The 19193-nt window shown below is 32.4% G+C and overlaps 1 protein-coding gene across 2 annotated transcripts in view; it reads left to right on the top strand.

Annotated features, from left to right (window-relative positions):
• Nucleotides 1-372: 372 nt before the first annotated feature.
• LOC145297821 (uncharacterized) overlaps nt 373-19193 on the top strand; it is a 139710-nt gene continuing 120889 nt past the window's right edge. Inside the window, exon 1 of one of the 2 annotated variants that reach the window (XM_080144142.1) lies at nt 373-556. In XM_080144142.1, coding sequence (XP_080000268.1) covers nt 538-556 — 19 coding nt within the window. In that variant the 5' untranslated portion in view covers nt 373-537. The remainder of the gene's footprint in view (nt 557-19193) is intronic. The other variant, XM_080144143.1, reaches the window with a different exon arrangement.

Raw genomic sequence — 19193 nt, 5'->3', positions numbered from 1 at the left:
AAGCGAGAAAGCAAATAGCAAGTCAGAAGCCCCCCCTCTCGCCGTTAGAAATGACTTTTTTTTAAAAAAAAAAACCCTTCACTGTATTCCCACAATGAGATTTTTATTTCCTTTTTTTCTATATCGAATAATAGGTTTTTTTCTCTTTTGTGCTTTACTTTTTTTAATTTTCACGTTTTAGATGTTTTTTTTTTTTTTTTTGTAATTTCATTAATTTAGGTTTTATTTTATATGAATATGAATATCCCTGCAAACACTGGCGAAGCGTCAAACAACGGCTAACCCCTCCTCTCCCCATTTTTTACTCTTATTCAAAAAAAAAAAAAAAAAAAAAGAAAGAAAGAAAAGGAAAAAAAAAGAGAGAGATGATTTATAATCTGGAATAACAGAATAGAAAACGAACGGCAAACCCGCGCATTCCGGTTGGCCGGTTTAAAATTGACTTCCGACACTAAAGATGGCGTGTCGTCTGATCGTCGTTTCTATGCGAACATAATCTCTGTCTGTTGTCTTTTACCGTGAATATCAGTGACAAATATGAGTTTCTCGAACCAAGGTAAGTGACCGAGGAATAATAATAATAATAAATCCTTATCAAGACCGTCCATTAAAAAACAATTTTCGATTTTTATGCGATAGGAATTTTGTCGATCGACTTACAAGACTAAATGGACAATAATGGTGACGAATGTTCCGTGTTTTCTCGATTTTTATTGTTTTTGTTATCAAAATGGTTTAAAATTTTGTCTTTAATTTCCTTAACTGTTGAATCTTGTGATATACACGTCTTTATTTGTCCTTCTTTTACGTGTTCGATCATTTTGGTTTAGTTAAAGAATGATTTATCAAGAGTATCCACTCGAAGTTGTCCGGGAGTACTGCAAAATCGCCTTTTTTTCATGTTTGCCCTCGTCTTTAAAAATATGGTATTTTAGTTAAAATTTAAATGCGATATTCGTTTTCAGCATACCTGAAAACCTTGAAAAAAAAAGTCATTTTAAAGGAAAATGTTAAGGTGGAAACCAAGTAATAAAATAAATAAATAAATAAATAAATACCTTACATTTAATCATTACGGCATAGTTCGAAGTTTTTCTTCGATAAAATTTCTCATAATATTTGATTTTCTTAAATAAAAAAAAAACTACTTGATCGATTTACGTGATTTTTGGAATATGACATTTTCATGAAGTGACAAGTACGTACATCATAAAGATTTTTTTTTTCAGATTTTTATAGTAAAAAAGATTACTAGTGGACCATTTATAGACTTGTACCCGATATTCATTTTAAAAAAGTTTTCTTCAAGATCAGAGCGCCCGCGCCCCTGTGTTGACAAATACTTTCAAAAAAGCTTTTTTTTTTTTTTGGTCCTGTCGGCTGAACGAAAAACAATAGTTTTTAATTGAACTTTTATAATAAAAATATGTGGGAGGGATTTAAAATTTTTTTTTTTTTTTTCATTTCGTCCAGTCGACTGGACCGCAGAAAACCTTTTAAAAACCTCCGTCAACACAGGGGTGCTGATGATCAGCACTGCTGATCTTGAAGAAAACCTATTAAAATAATGATTGAACCAAATTGTTATAAAACTACATTAAATGCTGTTAAGATAATGTTGTTTTAAATCTCTATTTATAAAATTATGTAGTTCTTCAGAACGGATCGTGCTGAAATAATAATGTTATAGTTTAGAAATCCATTCTTAGCATGTGGGAGTTTTGTAAACTATGTACTTTCACCTAACAATTTAATAAAGAAAAGATACTGTAAACGTTGAATTCAATGTAAAGATTCTATCTAAAACAATAGCACGGTTGGTAACCTGCACAAGTGACGATTATTGGATGTAGAAAATTAAAAAAAAAAAAAAAAAACTTCAAAAACGTTCAATTTAAATAAAATTAATTTTAAAAAAATAAGCTAGTTTTGATATAAATGACTTTCTATTCGACAGCTTAAAGGCTTTCAAATTTTGAAGGGTCGCAATAATAATTCTTTATCTTTCCCAGCTATTATTAACAAAGGAATAAAATGTCTGACTTGTTTACAAAGAAACCGAAATGCATTCTGGTGGATTAATCTTGTAATTATTTTTTCTCTATAATAAACAATCTACCTGACCAAGATTGACTTATATATAATTTGAAAAAAAAGAAAAGTTTTATTCACGAAATTTTACAACTCCTAATTTTAGAACATTAAATTTCCTTTTATTTAATTTATTTATTTATTTATTTATTTATTAGCCATAAAAAAAAAAATCAATTTCCGTATTCCTTATTTTTGACCCACAGGTCAAAATCGTTTTTAATCGATGTGTGTTGGTTGGGGTACATACTACATCTCCCCTAAAAGGGGGAACTCTAGATTCGGGACTAAAATAACATTTAGTCCTGTCAGCACACAGCACTTAATGTATATATGGGCGTATCAGGAAACTTCCTCCCTGTGGAAGTAGGAGATAATGCCTGGGAAGAGAGTCTGACCAGACAAACATAATTTGATCGTTCCTAAAAAATAAATCCATAATAAAAACGGATCGATTGTGACTAATGTACTTTTTTTTTCTTAACAAAATAGTGTTAGAAACCCATCCAATAAATGTCACGGTAACATTTATTGGGTGGGTTTCAAACAGTATTTTATTTTTGCTTTCAAGCCATTATCGAGATTTCAAAAAATGTAAGTGTCATTTCGCGACCATTTTTTTTCTTCTTGTTCTCGCGTAATGCTAACCAAATAAACAGTTTAAAATAAGTAAAAATTAATCCAGCTAGGTAGAAGATTAACTTATCTTGCCTTTGATAACATTTATTTGTTTTGAATTTTTTACCAAGTTTTCGAACGTCTGTCGATTGTTAAACTCCACCGAAATGCATTTCGATTTCTTTGTAAACAAATTGGCAGCCGTTTTGATATTTTGATGAGTAGAGAAAAAAAAAGATTAATTTCGTAATTCTTCGAAATTTGACGGGAATTTGGAAGCCTTCAAGTTGCCTAATAGGAAGTCATTTAAACTGTCGCACGCACGCACATGCGCGCGCGCACACACACACACACACACACACACTTATATAATTTAAAATGCGTGTTTTATGCCGAATTGATGGTTAAATATGGTTGGTTTATCATAACAAAGGTTCATACAAAATTTCATCGAAATCGACTCGGTAGTTTTCGAGAAAACGTCTAATGGGCAAACAGAACTATTACTTCCGTTCACATTAAACGAGGTTGAAACATAGATTGTTGTGATAGGGAAAAACCTGGATTGAGGAGTTGGGTAATTCACGTTACGTTTAGGATTACTGTTGAGGAAACTAGAAACAGGGAGAAATTCCAAAGGCAAAGAAATGAGCTATCAGAATATATATATATATATATATATATATATATATATATATATATATATGATTAGTTTTTTTGGAAAAAGAATTCCAGCAGAGTGCTCAATTAAAAGGAAAATCCAAATTTTAAGAGCGTACTTATATTTTGTGTACAGAAAGTTGTTAGTTGAGACAGGTCATTGGTACCGTCGGTTTCAAGCCCGATAATAAGGCCCGTTTAAGGTATCCTTATCGAGCTCTCTTCAGCGAGCTCTCTTCAGCCAGCTCAACTCATCTAACTCCAGCATTTTTAACCTACACAAACCCTTCTTTGAAAATGCTTTAAAGGAATCTGGATATTCCAACCCTAATATTACATACTTGGACCCTAATAAACCCAACAATACAAATAGGAATAACAGATCCCGCAAAGTCCTCTGGTTTAACCCTCCCTATAATAATATGATAAAAACTAAATTAGGTAAAAAATTCTTCATGCTTCTTAATCACCACTTCCCCCCTAGTAATATTCTACATAAAATTTTTAATAAGAACACTATTAAGCTTAGCTACAGTTGCACAAATAATCTAGAAAATAAAATTAAAAAACACAACAATAAAATACTAAATAACCACAACTATAATAACAATGGTCAAAATAATTGTAACTGCCTTAACAAACCCCAATGCCCGCTCCAGCAAAATTGTCTCTCAACAAATGTGGTTTACAAAGCAACTATTGCCCCTGCTGAAGATCCACAAAACAAAAAATTTTACATTGGCCTTTCAAGCACCACGTTCAAAGACAGATTTAGAGTGCATAAATGCTCCCTAAATAACCCCAACCACCCAAATAGTACTTCATTAACTAACCACTATCTACTACTTACCCGAAACAACCTCACCCCAATTATTAGCTGGGAAATTCTTAATAGAGCTAGTACCTGTAAATCACTAAACTCCCCATGTTATTTATGCTTAACTGAAAAATTACTGATTACTAATTTTAGAGATAGAGATAAACTTCTAAATAAAAAAACTGAAACCTCACTTAATTGTAAACATTATAAATCCCACCTCTTAAGCAACTTCTCACCCTTCTAATAATAACTATAACCCACCCCTAAAATCTAACACTAACGAATTACACACACCCTATTTACAACCTAAACTATATAGTCCCCCATTCATTTTAAAAGAACCCCTCCACAGAACCCCCACCTATTTATCCCACCATTTTTTAGCTACATCTCTCTTTACCAAACTCATTTTTGTAACCCCCCCCTTTGCCTTAATCACTCCTTATGTCATTATTTAAAGGTTCTCGCCCCATAGTCTCTTATTGGCTATTTCCATAATCAGGTCTCGATTTCTATTATTTCAATTACGTACTTATCACAATTGGTATCCTTCGACTTGCCTCTCGGTCTATTATCTACTTGTTAACAACTAATCATTTACTTACCTTCTATTTTAATTAATTATTTAATTTACCATCTACATATAACATATATAATACGCTTTTCTCTTATATTTACCTCTTACTAATTCTTTCAATAATAATTATCATATTTTTTAACACGAAGCTTATTTACATATTTTTCGTATTTGTGTTTGTACATATACTCAAGCACATGCTTCTCCCCCATTGATGTGTATATTTTTTACATATGTACTCATGTGTATGTATTTGTGTGTTTTTGTTATCTACTTACTATCTACATTTTATTAATAATTATTTTAATTTTTATTATTTAATTAACTTACTTATATCCTTAGTTTTTTTACTTTATTAAATAAACCTATAACGTATAATTCACCTATTTACCCTTCTATTTCTCATTTCTTTCTTCCAACTTAACGCCCGACAATTCAAAAAACTATAAATAATAAATTAAAAACAAAAAAATTAATTTTTTCAATTTCTCCCTGCCCAGCTAATTTATATATATATATATATATGTGTATATATATGTGCACATGTATATATATATGTGTGTGTGTGCGTGTGTATGTGTGTGTGTTTGTATATGTATGTATATGTGGTTGTATGTATGTATTTATATGTGTGTATATATATGTGTGTGTGTATATGTATGTATATATATGTATTTGTGTTTGTGCGTATCTTCTATATGTGTGTATATGTATGTGTTTTTTTTTTTTATATATATATTTGTATTTGGTTACGTATCTTCTACATGTTTTTTTGTGTTTTTGTGTGTGTGTTTTTCTGTGTGTATGTGTTTTATTCACTTATTATAAATATCTCCCTAATAATTTTATGAATTTTATTATTTGATTAACTTACTGATATTCTTACCTATTTCTATATTAGTAAAATAAACTTGTAACTTATAATTCATTAATTTATATTTTTCTCTTTCTCTCTTTCCTTCAACTACAACGCCTGAAAATTTAAAAATTATTTATAATATTTTTCAATTCCCCCCCCTCCCAGCTAATTTATATTTATATGTATATATATGTATGTATATGTATATGTATATATATATGTATGTGTAAGTGTTTGCATCTGGATGTATGTGTACTTGCATATATGTTTATATATGTATATATGCGTGTATTTTTACGTATCTGTGTATGTGTACATATATATATATGTGTTTGTATATGTATGTTTGTGTATATATGTATGTGTATGTATATATATATATATATATATATATATATATATATATATATATATGTATGTGTGATCACGCATGTGCTTTTCCCCCATTTACGTATGTGCATTTGCTGTACATATTTATGCGTGTGCTTATATTTGTGTGTTACTTATTAAAAATGTTTTTTTTTTTTTTTTTTTTTTTTTTCTATTATTTAAGTTACTTACTTAAGCCTTCACCTATTTTATTTTATTTCACTAAAATAAACCTGTAACGTATAATTTCTACCTGCCCGGCTATTTATTTATATATATATTATATTTAATTATATATATCATTACACTATCAAAATAAACCTGTAAAGTATAATTCATTAACTTATTTTTCCTTTTCTTTTTCTTTCCATTTTATAAACAATAAATATCTTTCAATCTCTCCCCGCCCGGCTAAATTACTTTAAACCCCATTTTCAACCCGTTCCTTCACCTATTTTATTTTATTTTATTAAAATAAACCTGTAACGTATTATTTCTACCTGCCCGGCTAATTTATTTATTATATTTAATTAATCATCACACTATTAAAATAAACCTGTAAAGTATAATTCATTAACTTATTTTTCCTTTTCTTTTTCTTTCCATTTTATAAACAATAAATATCTTTCAATCTCTCCCCGCCCGGCTAAATTACTTTAAACCCCATTTTCAACCCGTTCCTTCACCTATTTTAATTTATTAAAATAAACCTGTAACGTATTATTTCTACCTGCCCGGCTAATTTATTTATTATATTTAATTATATATATCATCACACTATTAAAATAAACCTGTAAAGTATAATTCATTAACTTATTTTTCCTTTTCTTTTTCTTTCCATTTTATAAACAATAAATATCTTTCAATCTCTCTCCGCCCGGCTAAATTACTTTAAACCCCATTTTCAACCCGTTCCTTCACCTATTTTATTTTATTTTATTAAAATAAACCTGTAACGTATTATTTCTACCTGCCCGGCTAATTTATTTATTATATTTAATTATATATATCATCACACTATTAAAATAAACCTGTAAAGTATAATTCATTAACTTATTTTTCCTTTTCTTTTTCTTTCCATTTTATAAACAATAAATATCTTTCAATCTCTCTCCGCCCGGCTAAATTACTTTAAACCCCATTTTCAACCCGTTCCTTCACTAACATTAACTTTCCAACCTGTTGCCATGGTGATCCTTTAAATTAACTGTTACTTATGCCGTTATCAACAAAAGTAGCGTCTTTTAAGTTTAAACTGTTAAAAAACACGTATATAAGAATTTACACATAATTAATATTTAATTATAAACCCCTCTCTTTTTTAATACACTCCTACTACTTTAAACTCCAACGTCCTCTCCCCACCACTCCCCCTTCTTTTCTAACTCCCCTTTATCTACGATTTTTCCATTTTTATTTGACTTTATAACTTAGTCCATCTATGAATTCTGATGATGCTAGTTGGATTTTTCCTCTCTTTGAGGATTTTCCTCTAGTTGAAACAATTTGTAAACTCATTCTGGACTCACAGTAATAAATTTCCTATATATATATATATATATATATATATATATTCTAACATCTAGAAACCTCAACAGCGAACGAAGGAGTGGGATTTTGTTGCTATTCAAATGAGCATCGTCAAGTTTTTTCACCCCATGTTGACAAAGGCATTTTGTACGGAGCTTTCTGCTGCAAAATGAAATGATTCTTTTTTTTTTTTTAATAAGCAAATGAAAAAATATTTTTGTTTGTTTGCTTATTTTAAAAACTACAATTTGAAAAAAAAATGAAAAAATCTTTTTCAGCCGACAGCTCTGCTTGCCTTTGTCAACATGGGGTGAAGAAACTTGAATATAACTACGTTGAGGGTGAAAATCCTCATGCATTAAACTTTTGAAGACTTTTATCTCTCTCTAACAATATTATCCTAACATTTAGTTATAGTTGTAATTGGTTTAAGTCAAGTTAATCGACTGGGATATTCCTGTGATGTTGGTTCTGTGCAATTCTAGGCGGTCCACCGGTCCACTCTCCCGGGCTTTGCCTTCTCTCTGTTTGAGTTAGTTTATTGCAGGCACTTTTGTGACCACCACACCACACCACACCTCCTACCACTGGTGGTGGTGTGGTGACTGGTGCCCTGACTTCTAAATCCCACTTTCCGATTCTGATGTCACAACTTCTTGTAGTGGGAGAGAACTAAACACCTTTTTCAATGTAGTGCTTCTACAGAATTTGAACCTAACGAAACCGATTTTTGCTAAACTTTAACTAAACCCAAAACTTATGTTAAAAAACAAAATGCATTCAATGTTTTTGTTGACAAATTCAGTTCGACAATTTTAGAATAATGACGTCATCGTCACGTTTCTCTTTTTTTTTTTCGTGACGTCATGCTAATTTTCAAACAAAAACAACATCGCAGCTGTTGACTTTAAAACTCAAATTGAAATAAAAACATTTATTGTTTGAGACATTTTTCTCGTGACAGTCGAAGGAAAATAAAAATAAATGTTCCTTTTGTCTGTTTTTTTTTTTTTTTTTCATTGAATTTAGTATTTTTGTGACGAAGAACCTGTTTTTGACTTTTGTCAACATTTGAAACCTGGAATAAATTGAAATAAGTAAAATGATTTTTTTGGTGCTATTACAGTTTATCGCCAAAAATGGCGTCTCTCCCCATTTTTTTTTTTTTTTTTTTCGGGCACCTGTCGTCAGAATCAGAGGGAGAAATCAGTATTTTAAACTATGACCGAAGCAGGAAATAAATAAAAACATTAAACTGGATAATGGTTACTTCCGGAAAGAACTAATTACTATGTGTCCCGGTCCCGGCGTAATATAAACACCCCAACCTCTGTTAAAAACGGCTTTCGAGGTTTGGGGGGGGGTATTTCGAAAGCCGTTTCTTCGGTCATAATTTAAAATACTGATTTCTCCCTCTAATTCTGATGACAGGTGCCCGAAAAAAATGGCGTCTCCATTTTCGGCGATAAACTGTAGTAGTAGTGTACCTTTTTTTTATTATTTAATTTGCGTTTTTGTTTAATAAACAAAAAACGCAAATCAAACAAATGTTTATAAATCGTCTATATTATTTAAACTGTTATTTATATAATTTATTATTCGTTTATGCGTCAAAGATAGGATTTTCTTTTAACTCTATAATTCTGAAACCAAAAGAAAACATAGTAAAAAGATTTAAATTATGACTTATTCCTCCTAAATTTTGTGTTTCATCTTGGTATAGGGGCAGGGCTTTGTTATTAGTTTCATGGCACCAGAAAAGCAAACCCTACGCATGTAATACACTTTGTTTATTTTATTTTTTTAAATTTCTTTTTTGGTTGTCAGCAAAGTGTAGTATCTGTTCTAATTTTACATTTTATCTTTTCTATCTTCCTCTGTGGAAATCCTTTTAGATGAAGGCAATTTTGTTCTGATTCATGGCTCCTTTTGGGGGAGCTAGATCTTCCTCACATTATAAACCCATTTTGTGTTTAAGTCTGTCCTCGTGGGGACTACCGCACGAAAGAAAAAAAAATTAAATAATTAAAAATAAAAAAACCGTTGAAATTCTTCCTCGTATGTTTTTGGTATAGTGCCTCGTTTTTAAATTCCACCCTGAATATACTACGCAATAATACAATTGATTTTTTTTTGTTGTTTTGTTTTTTAGTTTCTTTTATCAAAAGAAAAACAAATTAAAAAAAAAAAAAAACAACGCAAAAGATACAATAATTATATAAAAATTATTATAAATATAAAAAGAATGATAAAATGCAACAAAACCAATAATTGTTTTTTCGATCCCGTTTTCAGAAACCGGGTTTTAATTGTATATTCTTTTTGATTGTTATTTTCCGTCATGTAGGCTGATCCGTAAAAGCACCCTCACTTATCATCATCATCATCATCATCATATCGTATGAATCCGAAGATTCTATTGTCGTCATTGGTTTCCCCGATATTTTTTACCCAGAATTCTTTCTGCTCGGGGGCCACGTGAAGGTTATCAACATCCAAAGTGTTGATGAAAGTGATTTTTGTGGAACGAACTAGATTCGAACTTGGGACAGCCAGCTCGTCCGTCACTCGTCAGTCCGATTGATAAACTTTGTTTGAGATGCTGTAAATGTAAAAAAAAGAATTACGTTTAAAAAGTTGATTTTTAGATGTATTCGGGTCTGTATTCCGTATTGTTTTCATTGGTCGCCATGTTTGTTATCGCGTACCCACATTCAATTTCAATACCCCTAAAAATCTTTTTAAAAGTAAGTCTTTAATTGGTTGTCCTTAGATTGTAAATTTCGGGTGACACAAAGGCCGAACTGCTTAAAAAAAAAAAAAAAAAAAAAAGGCTTAATTCGCGAAATTTGGCCTAAACCAATAGGTAGTGCGCAAGCCTTTTCTAGTCTCACACAAAAACATGCGTTCACATCTCAAGCTATATTACTTGTCGTATACATACGCGCACACAAACATACGCACCAACGTCCACACACGTACACATATTCACGTTCGCGTACATACACTCACATTCACGTGTATACACACACACGCTAATGTATGCACATACACGCACGCATGTACAACGTCACTTTCCCTTTCAAAGGAAATCCACACATGCGCAAAAGACCACCGGAAACAAGTATAGGAAATGCAACAGCATTTAATTATTGACCGAACTGTATACTTTTAAAGTGTAGAAACTTATTGTAAAATTTAGTCTCTTTGAATTTATTTTTGGTGAGTTGATTCATCGACACCAAAACATAAGTTCAATCTTTATTTATTTTTCTTTGGATAATTTTTTGCTGAACAATAAAAAAAGAAATTGTTTATTCGTATTATTTTGACTATTGTTCTCATCTCGAGTGTTTTTCACACTTTGTTTCAGCCGATATAACCTCCAACCTTTTTGAGGTGTATTTTGTCAAACTCACCGTTGCTTAACGGATAAAGTACAAAATAAAATTCAGTTCCAAGCGACACTCTTTTGGAGGTTGAAGGTTCAATCATTAGTACAAGCGATACGAAGAATACAATTGCAAATTAAAACTTGTACCCAGTCATGGCTGATGCAACGAGAACATGCTACTCCTATGGATTAAATAAAGGGTTCCATTCGAAATTCTTTGTAGACTCCAGAGTTCTAAAAGATACACCTGAAGAAGGTCGGAGGTTACATCGACCAAAATGTTGTGCTACAAAACTCAAGATGAGAACAGTAGTTTGAATAATCCCAATTATCGATTCTCCTCTAAAAAATTCAGAAACTGAAAATACTCGTGTTAACAGTGACCATGGCAGCTACAGGTGTATCTGGTCAAACGTGGGAATCTGCACAGAATTTCGAACGGAATCTTTTCTTTAATCCATAGAAATAGCATGCTCTCGTTCTGTCAACCATAATTGAATAGAAGCCTTCAGTTGTTTTTAGTGTAGCCCTCACTAGGGATTGAACCTTCAACCTCAAAAGTGCAATTTACACCTAAATTTTACCAAGCACTTTTTATGCGGACAATTCCAATATGAATTTTGAGAATCTTAAACCGATTTTTGTTTTTTAGATGTATGATCTTTCTACGGATCAAATAAAGAGTTTTGTTTGAAAGTGTAGATTCTCGAGTTCAACAGAAAGATTCATGAGTTTGACAAGATATGCCTGAAGAAGGTCGGAGGTTACATTTACCGAAATCTTGTTGTAAATACTTACAACCTCCAGAAGAGTGTAACTTACAACTGAATTTACAGACTACTTTATCGGCTACACCATGAGTCCGCAAGTTTGACAGTAAGATTTCAGCGTTCAACAAAATACACTTGAAGACGATCAGACGTTACATTTACCGAATTGTTGTGAAAATAAAACTCCAGATGAGAACAGTAGTTTGAAGAATCCAAATCATCAATTCAAAAACTGAAATAATTTATCTTAAGTTTACAATGGCTTGCCACTTGGACTTAGGGTTTAGTGGTAAGGTAAATTACTTGTGTTGATGAGTCAACAAACAAAATTAAGCCGTAATAAATCTCACAATCAGTTTTGATACTTTAAAAGTATACAGGTCGGTAGGTAATTTAATTTTTTTTGCAATTTCCTATTAAGTATTTTGTTTTTCTTGTTTATTTTTTTAATGATTTTTCAATATGAGTAAATGTGTTGCAACAAAAACAATCAAGCTTGTCTGCTATGCTTGAACTGAATTGTATGCAAAGTCAGTCACCAGGTTAGAGAGAACTCTGTTGTTTATATGTACTGAAATTGTGCTCAACAGTATTCAAAGTAGATCTCTTCCTTCAACACCCAAGCTGCTCGATTAGCAGACCATAAACCCTTATTTAGTTCCATTCTAGGTGACCATTGAAGGTCACTGGACCAAAGAAGCTTTTTAAGTTCAGCTTGGCATTCTCTGCAGAGCTGAAATTCACCCTTTGGTCTACGACAGCCCTCGACTGAAAGGCTAAAGATAAAGTTGGGAAAGGCGCTCTTGATTATAGTATTCACATAGACTTCTGTCAAGGTTCGACTCTGGGGTGGTGAGGGGAGCCAACCTCTTCACATGTCAATAAGATATCAATTCAGGCAACCTGAAGCCGCCTTTGCCAAACCAGTAAAGAGAGAACACTAGTTGCCAAAAGCAGTTTGTAGAGAACGAAGTGAAAGACATAAATGGGATATGCCTCAGGTTTACCCTTTAACAAAAGTTTTCTTTGAAGCGAAATCTTAACTGATGCTTAGACTGATGACAGTACCATCCACCAATTCATTTCGAGCTGGAGATCAGCCCCAAACTACACATCAAAGATTCTAACAGGACTATCAATCCAGAAATGCAGCATTCCCATTCCAAGCATCCGAACGCAGACCGATTCATTTTTTATCGTTGATTTTGGCCGCCATGATTGTGCCATAAAGTATGAATGTCTTTGTCGTCACTGCCTTGATATCTCCAAATCAGGAGACAACAGCGATTGTTGAATGTAGTAATGCTAAATCTACCTCCCTCTCCGCTAGATACGGCAGTTCCATATAGCCACTCCGTCTCTCAGCTTATGAAGTCGCAGCTTCAATTCAATGATGTCAGATAGAAACAACTTTTGAGTCATTGATGACAAAAGAATCTGCCGTTGGTAATCGATACAAAAAAAGGCACCCATTTGCAAAACCCATGACAAAAAGCAATGGCCAACCCTGTCAAAAGTTTTGGTTTGATCCAAGTTGATCAGTACAGCCTCCATGTTATATTCTATCTTCTCTGCTTTAAATCCATCTCGTCTTTACGATGTGGTTCTGCTCAGACATGATCAATTCTCTGACACCCCACGATCTGTTTAATAGGATCTTCGACAAAATCTTAGGCAGTTATGAACCTGTAATCATCTAATCCTTCTTTCTCACCATATTTAACCTGATTTTTTTTTTTTTACTTGTCTTTTTGTTTTCGACTCAATGTGTTTGATCTTAACAAAAAAGGCCAACATTTTGATCCAATGAAAAAGCTAATGTTTGCTTTGTTCACGAGAAGATGGTTTTAACTTGTACTAAGTTTTTTGAGAATAGTATTGAAAAGTCATTTAATTCTGTTAAAGGGCTTAAAAGAAAGAAGACAGCAAAGAGGTAGTTAACAATCGCATGTATAGAAAATACTGAAGTAATCTCTTTTGGTTACACAAAAGAGTAGATGATCACACCATATTCTAAATAATTTATGTAACTGACATAGAAATTTGCTTTTTAAAATTATTCGATCATCTATTTTGTTTATGTAATGGAATGAATATATTTAATGTCTCACCTTTTTTTTTCAAATTGATGACTAAATATCTTGCGACAACAAGTTTGAATGTGTTTTTAAAAAGTACACGTTTTCTTCGTTCAACTTTTTATTATTTTTGAAAACGAAAAACAAAGAAAGTTTTTTTGTTTTTTTTTTAAATCTAGAAAACTTGGATTCATGATGGAGGTAGAGGAGTTAGATGACTTTCATTTCATCAAAGAATGACTTCCTGTCTCTTTCCTAGAACATATGCACCTTGTTTTGTTTTATAGTTTGACTTTTATTAACTGATGAGAAAAAAATATGCTTCTTCCCTAAAAAAAAAATGAAAAATATCAAAGTCAGTTCCATTAAATCTGATCGTCTTGTTTATTAAGTTATTTGTTTCTTGTTTACCAACATTTTGATTTCACTGAATATTTTTCAAATTATTTAAAATGTGAATTATAGAAATTAGAAATCCAAATAACGATGTGTGTTTGTCTTTTTTCTCTAAAATAAATTATTTATCTTAAAAAATAAAAAAACAAGCTTTCGACTTATAAAAAGTTTTCTTATGGTTCTGACTTTTTTTTTGTAAATTATCTTTCACGTTGCAGATATAAAATCCTTTGTGGATAATAGTCTGTGAAAGTGCTAGCCATGGTTTAAATGTGTTGAGCCACACATAGCTTCGTCTTATAGGTTAATAAACATTTACACTTGGAAAACATCGTTTCGTATTTGAATGATTATATTATAAAAACTAAAAAGCTAAATATAACAATGCGTTTTTTTTTTTTTTTTTTTTTTTTTTTTTTCAAGATAAATTATTTATCTTAAAGGATAAACAAGCTTTTTTTTTTTTTTTTTTTACATAGGCATCACCACTTATCAAGGTCAAGAGGCCACTCGAGGATAAGGGTTAAAGAGTGTACAGTAGTCAATTGGATAATATAATATTCGGTAAATTTGTTAACAAGTGGAACGGCTAATCAAGAACTTGTTTATGTTAGACTTGAAGACAACCATATTGTAGTCAGCTGGAAAGCAGGAAAACGGAAGACAATTCCACAGGTGTGCAGTTCTAAGAAAGAAGCTTTGTTCATGGAATCTACGTTTAGGTTTAGGCACAGATAAAGAGTGGGGGGAATTATTGGTAGTGTTTTTAGCTAAACGAGTGTTTCTTGTGAAAGTTTGGCGAGGGGGGGGACCATAGATTGAAGCTCAGTCGAACACTTTCCATGAAAATAACGATACATCAGAGACAAACTCGTAACATCTCTTCTGTGAGATAGAGGTTGCAAGGAAGAGAAAAGGACATCTCCTACGAGGCTACGAAGTCTATTTTGAACTCTATCAAGGCAGGACAAGTTTTTGACATAAAAGTCTTTCTCAGGCTTTGACTTTTTTTCTTTGTAACTCATTTTTGTATTTTTACCTCCTAGGAATATGACTCCTCTATTTCGAAATAACAATGTTTTTTTTTTTTGGGGGGGGGGTCCAATATAAATTATTTATCTTAAAAAAATAAACAAGCTTTCGACTTATAAAATGTTTTCATCAGGTTCTTACTTACCATCTCAAAATCCATTTTTTTTTTTTTTTTTTTTTTTTATATAAGAAAAATCTCATTTCTGCCAAATTGCAGGAGACTTACTGTTGATTTACTCTCCACAAAACTCCAATCATAAATACACGGCCGTTTATTAAAATCTCCATCTTTGTTTTCCAGTCAATAAACCACAACAAAAAGCAAGGGAGACCACTCTCGTGACTCTTATTGGGTTAAGGTTTTTATCAGTAGTTTGTCTATTCTTTGAGTTTTGAGCCATTGGCACTCCGAAAATTGCATCGCATTGTTGGTCGTTTTGTTATCGGTTTAATTTACCAATGCAGCATTTTTTTTTTTTTAACCGAATACACGCTTTAAAATAAGTTAAAACAAAAAAGGCTTATCCAGCTAGGTAGATAAGTAAATTTTTTTGACTTTGGTAATATTTGTTTTGCATACTACTTTTTTTTCATTTGATGTCTATTGAAAAGAACTTAACACAAGCACAGAACTTTTTACTCTGATAAAAAGGGAGACAACTCTTTATTTTTTCCTCGATATTTGGCTGGGTTTTATTTCTCTTGGTTTTTTTTTTTTTTGTTTCTCTTCCTATCTTACCTTACTCTTCCTTCTAAAACTGAAAATGTTAATTTGTCTGTAAAAGAGGATTTATGAAAGGGTACATGATCTTTAAAAAAATTTTTTTTAGTCATCAAGGCCTGAAGGCCATTCGAGGATAAGGGTTAATGAATGTAAGGTGGTAGGGTAGTAATCATTAATGATGTAGATTGGCTAGGATATGGATTATTTAAGGAGACGGTTCAACAAGAACTTGTTTACATTAGACTTGAAGGCTGTGATATTGTAGCCAGCTGGGAAGCAGGCCAACAGAACAGTGTTCCACAGGTGGGAAGTTCTAGGAAGGAAGCTTTGTTCATGGAATCTGCATTTAGATCAGATGAGCACTTGCCATGAAAATAATGATAAAGCAGAGACATGCTCAAAACATCTGAAAGTTAGTGTGTAGATTGTGATGATAATAGACTTGCATGTGTTATTAAAATAAAATTTGTATTGGTCTGTCACGCTTAAGTTTGAACTAACATTCTTTTTTTTGTCTGTTGAGCTTAAGGCTTGGCATGTGCTGGAAAGTAATTTATTTTGTTTGAAGTAGCTGTGTGGTCTTGGTTACAATAATTAAGTAATACCATATAGGAAGTCGTTTTCCTAAACAGGTGCTCGTAGCTGGTTACATGCTAATGCTTTAGGCTTTCAGTGTATCTTTCAACATCTCTCTCAGGCTGCTATATCCGTCCATATTTATGGCTTATACCAGCCAATCATATTCTTGTGAGGAGGAACCTGAATGTATGCATATACATAACATTTAATATACATAACATTTCATATACATAACATTTCATATACATAACAACATTTAATATACATAACAGCATGTGATATACGTATATCTGTATGTGATGTTGCCAAGCTAATCAAAAACCTTGATTCCAGTAAAGCAACTGGCCCTGACGGTATTCCAATTATAGTACTCAAAAAACTTCAACCTGAACTAGCGCCCATACTTACAAAACTGTTTAAACGTTGTCTTAAGGAGAATAGTTTCCCATCTCCCTGGTAAATTTCATCAGTATGCCCTGTATTTAAGAATTCAGGTGATCGCTCATCCCCCTCTCAGTACAGGCCAATAAGTCTCCTGTGCATCATGAGTAAGTTGCTAGAATCTGTGTTAAATACAGAAGTAATCAACCATCTCAACAAAAATAACCTTAGTGACACTCAACATGGTTTCCGTTCTGCTAGATCTACAGCAGATGTGCTTACAGTTATATCGCATAGGATTAGCAAATCTCTCGACGGTGGCAATCTTTCTAGGGCAATTGCTCTTGACATATCTAAAGCCTTTGATAGGGTATGGCATAAAGGTTTACTTCATAAGATCGCTAGCTATGGTATAGCTGGAAAAGTCTTCTCAATTATTAAATCATTTCTTTCTGATAGGTTCATAAGAGTAGTAGTTGAGGGGCAAAAATCAGAAGCTCAGAGTATTAATGCCGGTGTCCCTCAGGGGTCCATCCTGGGCCCAACTCTTTTCCTGATCTACATTAATGATCTTCCAAATCACATCCTTACATCATTTGTAGACATTTATGCTGACGACACTACCATCTATGGTAGCACATCTAAGACAGTAAACGACCAAGTTCTCTCCAATTCTCTCCCCTCTGATCTTGAGCACGTAGTACAATGGGGAAAGGAGTGGCTGGTTACTTTTAATGCATCTAAAACCAAGCTTCTCTCTTTACATCATCAACATTCTAATCCACATCTGGCATCAATTGAAATGAATGGCTCTCGTCTTCAGGAGGCCTCAAGTTTTGACAAGCTTCTGGGCTTGACCATTACTCCTGATCTTAAATGGAACATGTACATCAAATCTGTTGCCAAGGCCGCTGGAAAAATGGTGGGATCTTTCTATCGATCCGGTAAATATCTCACTGCTGATGCTATTCTCTATCTATATAAGAGCCAGGTACGTCCAAGGATGGAATACTGTTGCCACATCTGGGCAGGAGCTGCTAGAAAGGACTTGTCCTGCCTTGATAGAGTTCAAAATAGACTTCATAGCCTCGTAGGAGATGTCCTTTTCTCCTCCTTGCAACCTCTATCTCACAGAAGAGATGTTGCGAGTTTGTCTCTGATGTATCGTTATTTTCATGGAAAGTGTTTGACCGAGCTTCAATCTATGGTCCCCCCTCGCCAAACTTTCACAAGAAACACTCGTCTAGCTGTAAACACTATCAATAATTCCCCCCACTCTTTATCTGTGCCTAAACCTAAACGTAGATTCCATGAACAAAGCTTTTTTCTTAGAACTGCACGCCTGTGGAATTGTCTTCCGTTTTCCTGCTTTCCGGCTGACTACAATATGGTTGTCTTCAAGTCTAACGTAAATAAGTTCTTGAGCCGTTCCATATAAATTATCAAATTTACCAAATTTTTATTACTAATGATTACTATATTGACCAATTTCTACTGTACACTCTTTAACCCTTATCCTTGAGTGGCCTCTTGGCCTTGATAATGTGGTGATGCCTATGTAAAAAAAACCCAAAAAAAACCCAGCATTTCATATACATAACAGCATTTCATATACATAACAGCATTTCATATACATAACAGCATTTCATATACATAACAACATTTCATATACATAACAGCATTTCATATACATAACAACATTTCATATACATAACAGCATTTCATATACATAACAACATTTCATATACATAACAACATTTCATATACATAACAACATTTCATATACATAACAACATTTCATATACATAACATTTCATGTACATTATGTGACGTGAGGTTATCTTAATGAAATGTTTTATCTCAGATCGCGTGGAAGTTTGCTGTAGAGGGGTACGCGCCAGCCCGTATTTCATCAAAAAAAAAAAAAAAAAAAGAGCATCCGAACGCAGATAACAATTATCTGCTCTCTTTGGTTTAAATACGGTCTATAGGCATGTGTGTTGTATAAAATATATTTTAGATGGATATGTTTTTCTTAGCCATCAGCTAATCATCGCTGCAATAGAATGTGGGTTAGAAAATTCTTGGCATATATTTTGGGCATGAAGAGATTAATTAATTCAACATATATATTTATTTATTTATTTTTTTTTTTTTTAATTTTTTCTTTGTTTTATTTTAATGAACAGAATCAAAGAACGAACAGGTAATATATACAAATTAAAAAAAAAAAAAATGACAATAATATTTCAGTTCAATAAGGCTTATTTCCTTTTTTTTTTCTTGAGCTCTCAACAACGAATCAAAATGGATTC

This window comes from Euprymna scolopes, chromosome 18 (genome assembly GCF_053919585.1).
Source record: "Euprymna scolopes isolate OS-2025 chromosome 18, ASM5391958v1, whole genome shotgun sequence".
In the NCBI taxonomy this organism is placed as follows: domain Eukaryota; kingdom Metazoa; phylum Mollusca; class Cephalopoda; order Sepiida; family Sepiolidae; genus Euprymna; species Euprymna scolopes.
Note: the sequence above shows the minus strand (reverse complement) of the source record. Positions and strands in the feature narration are given on the sequence as shown.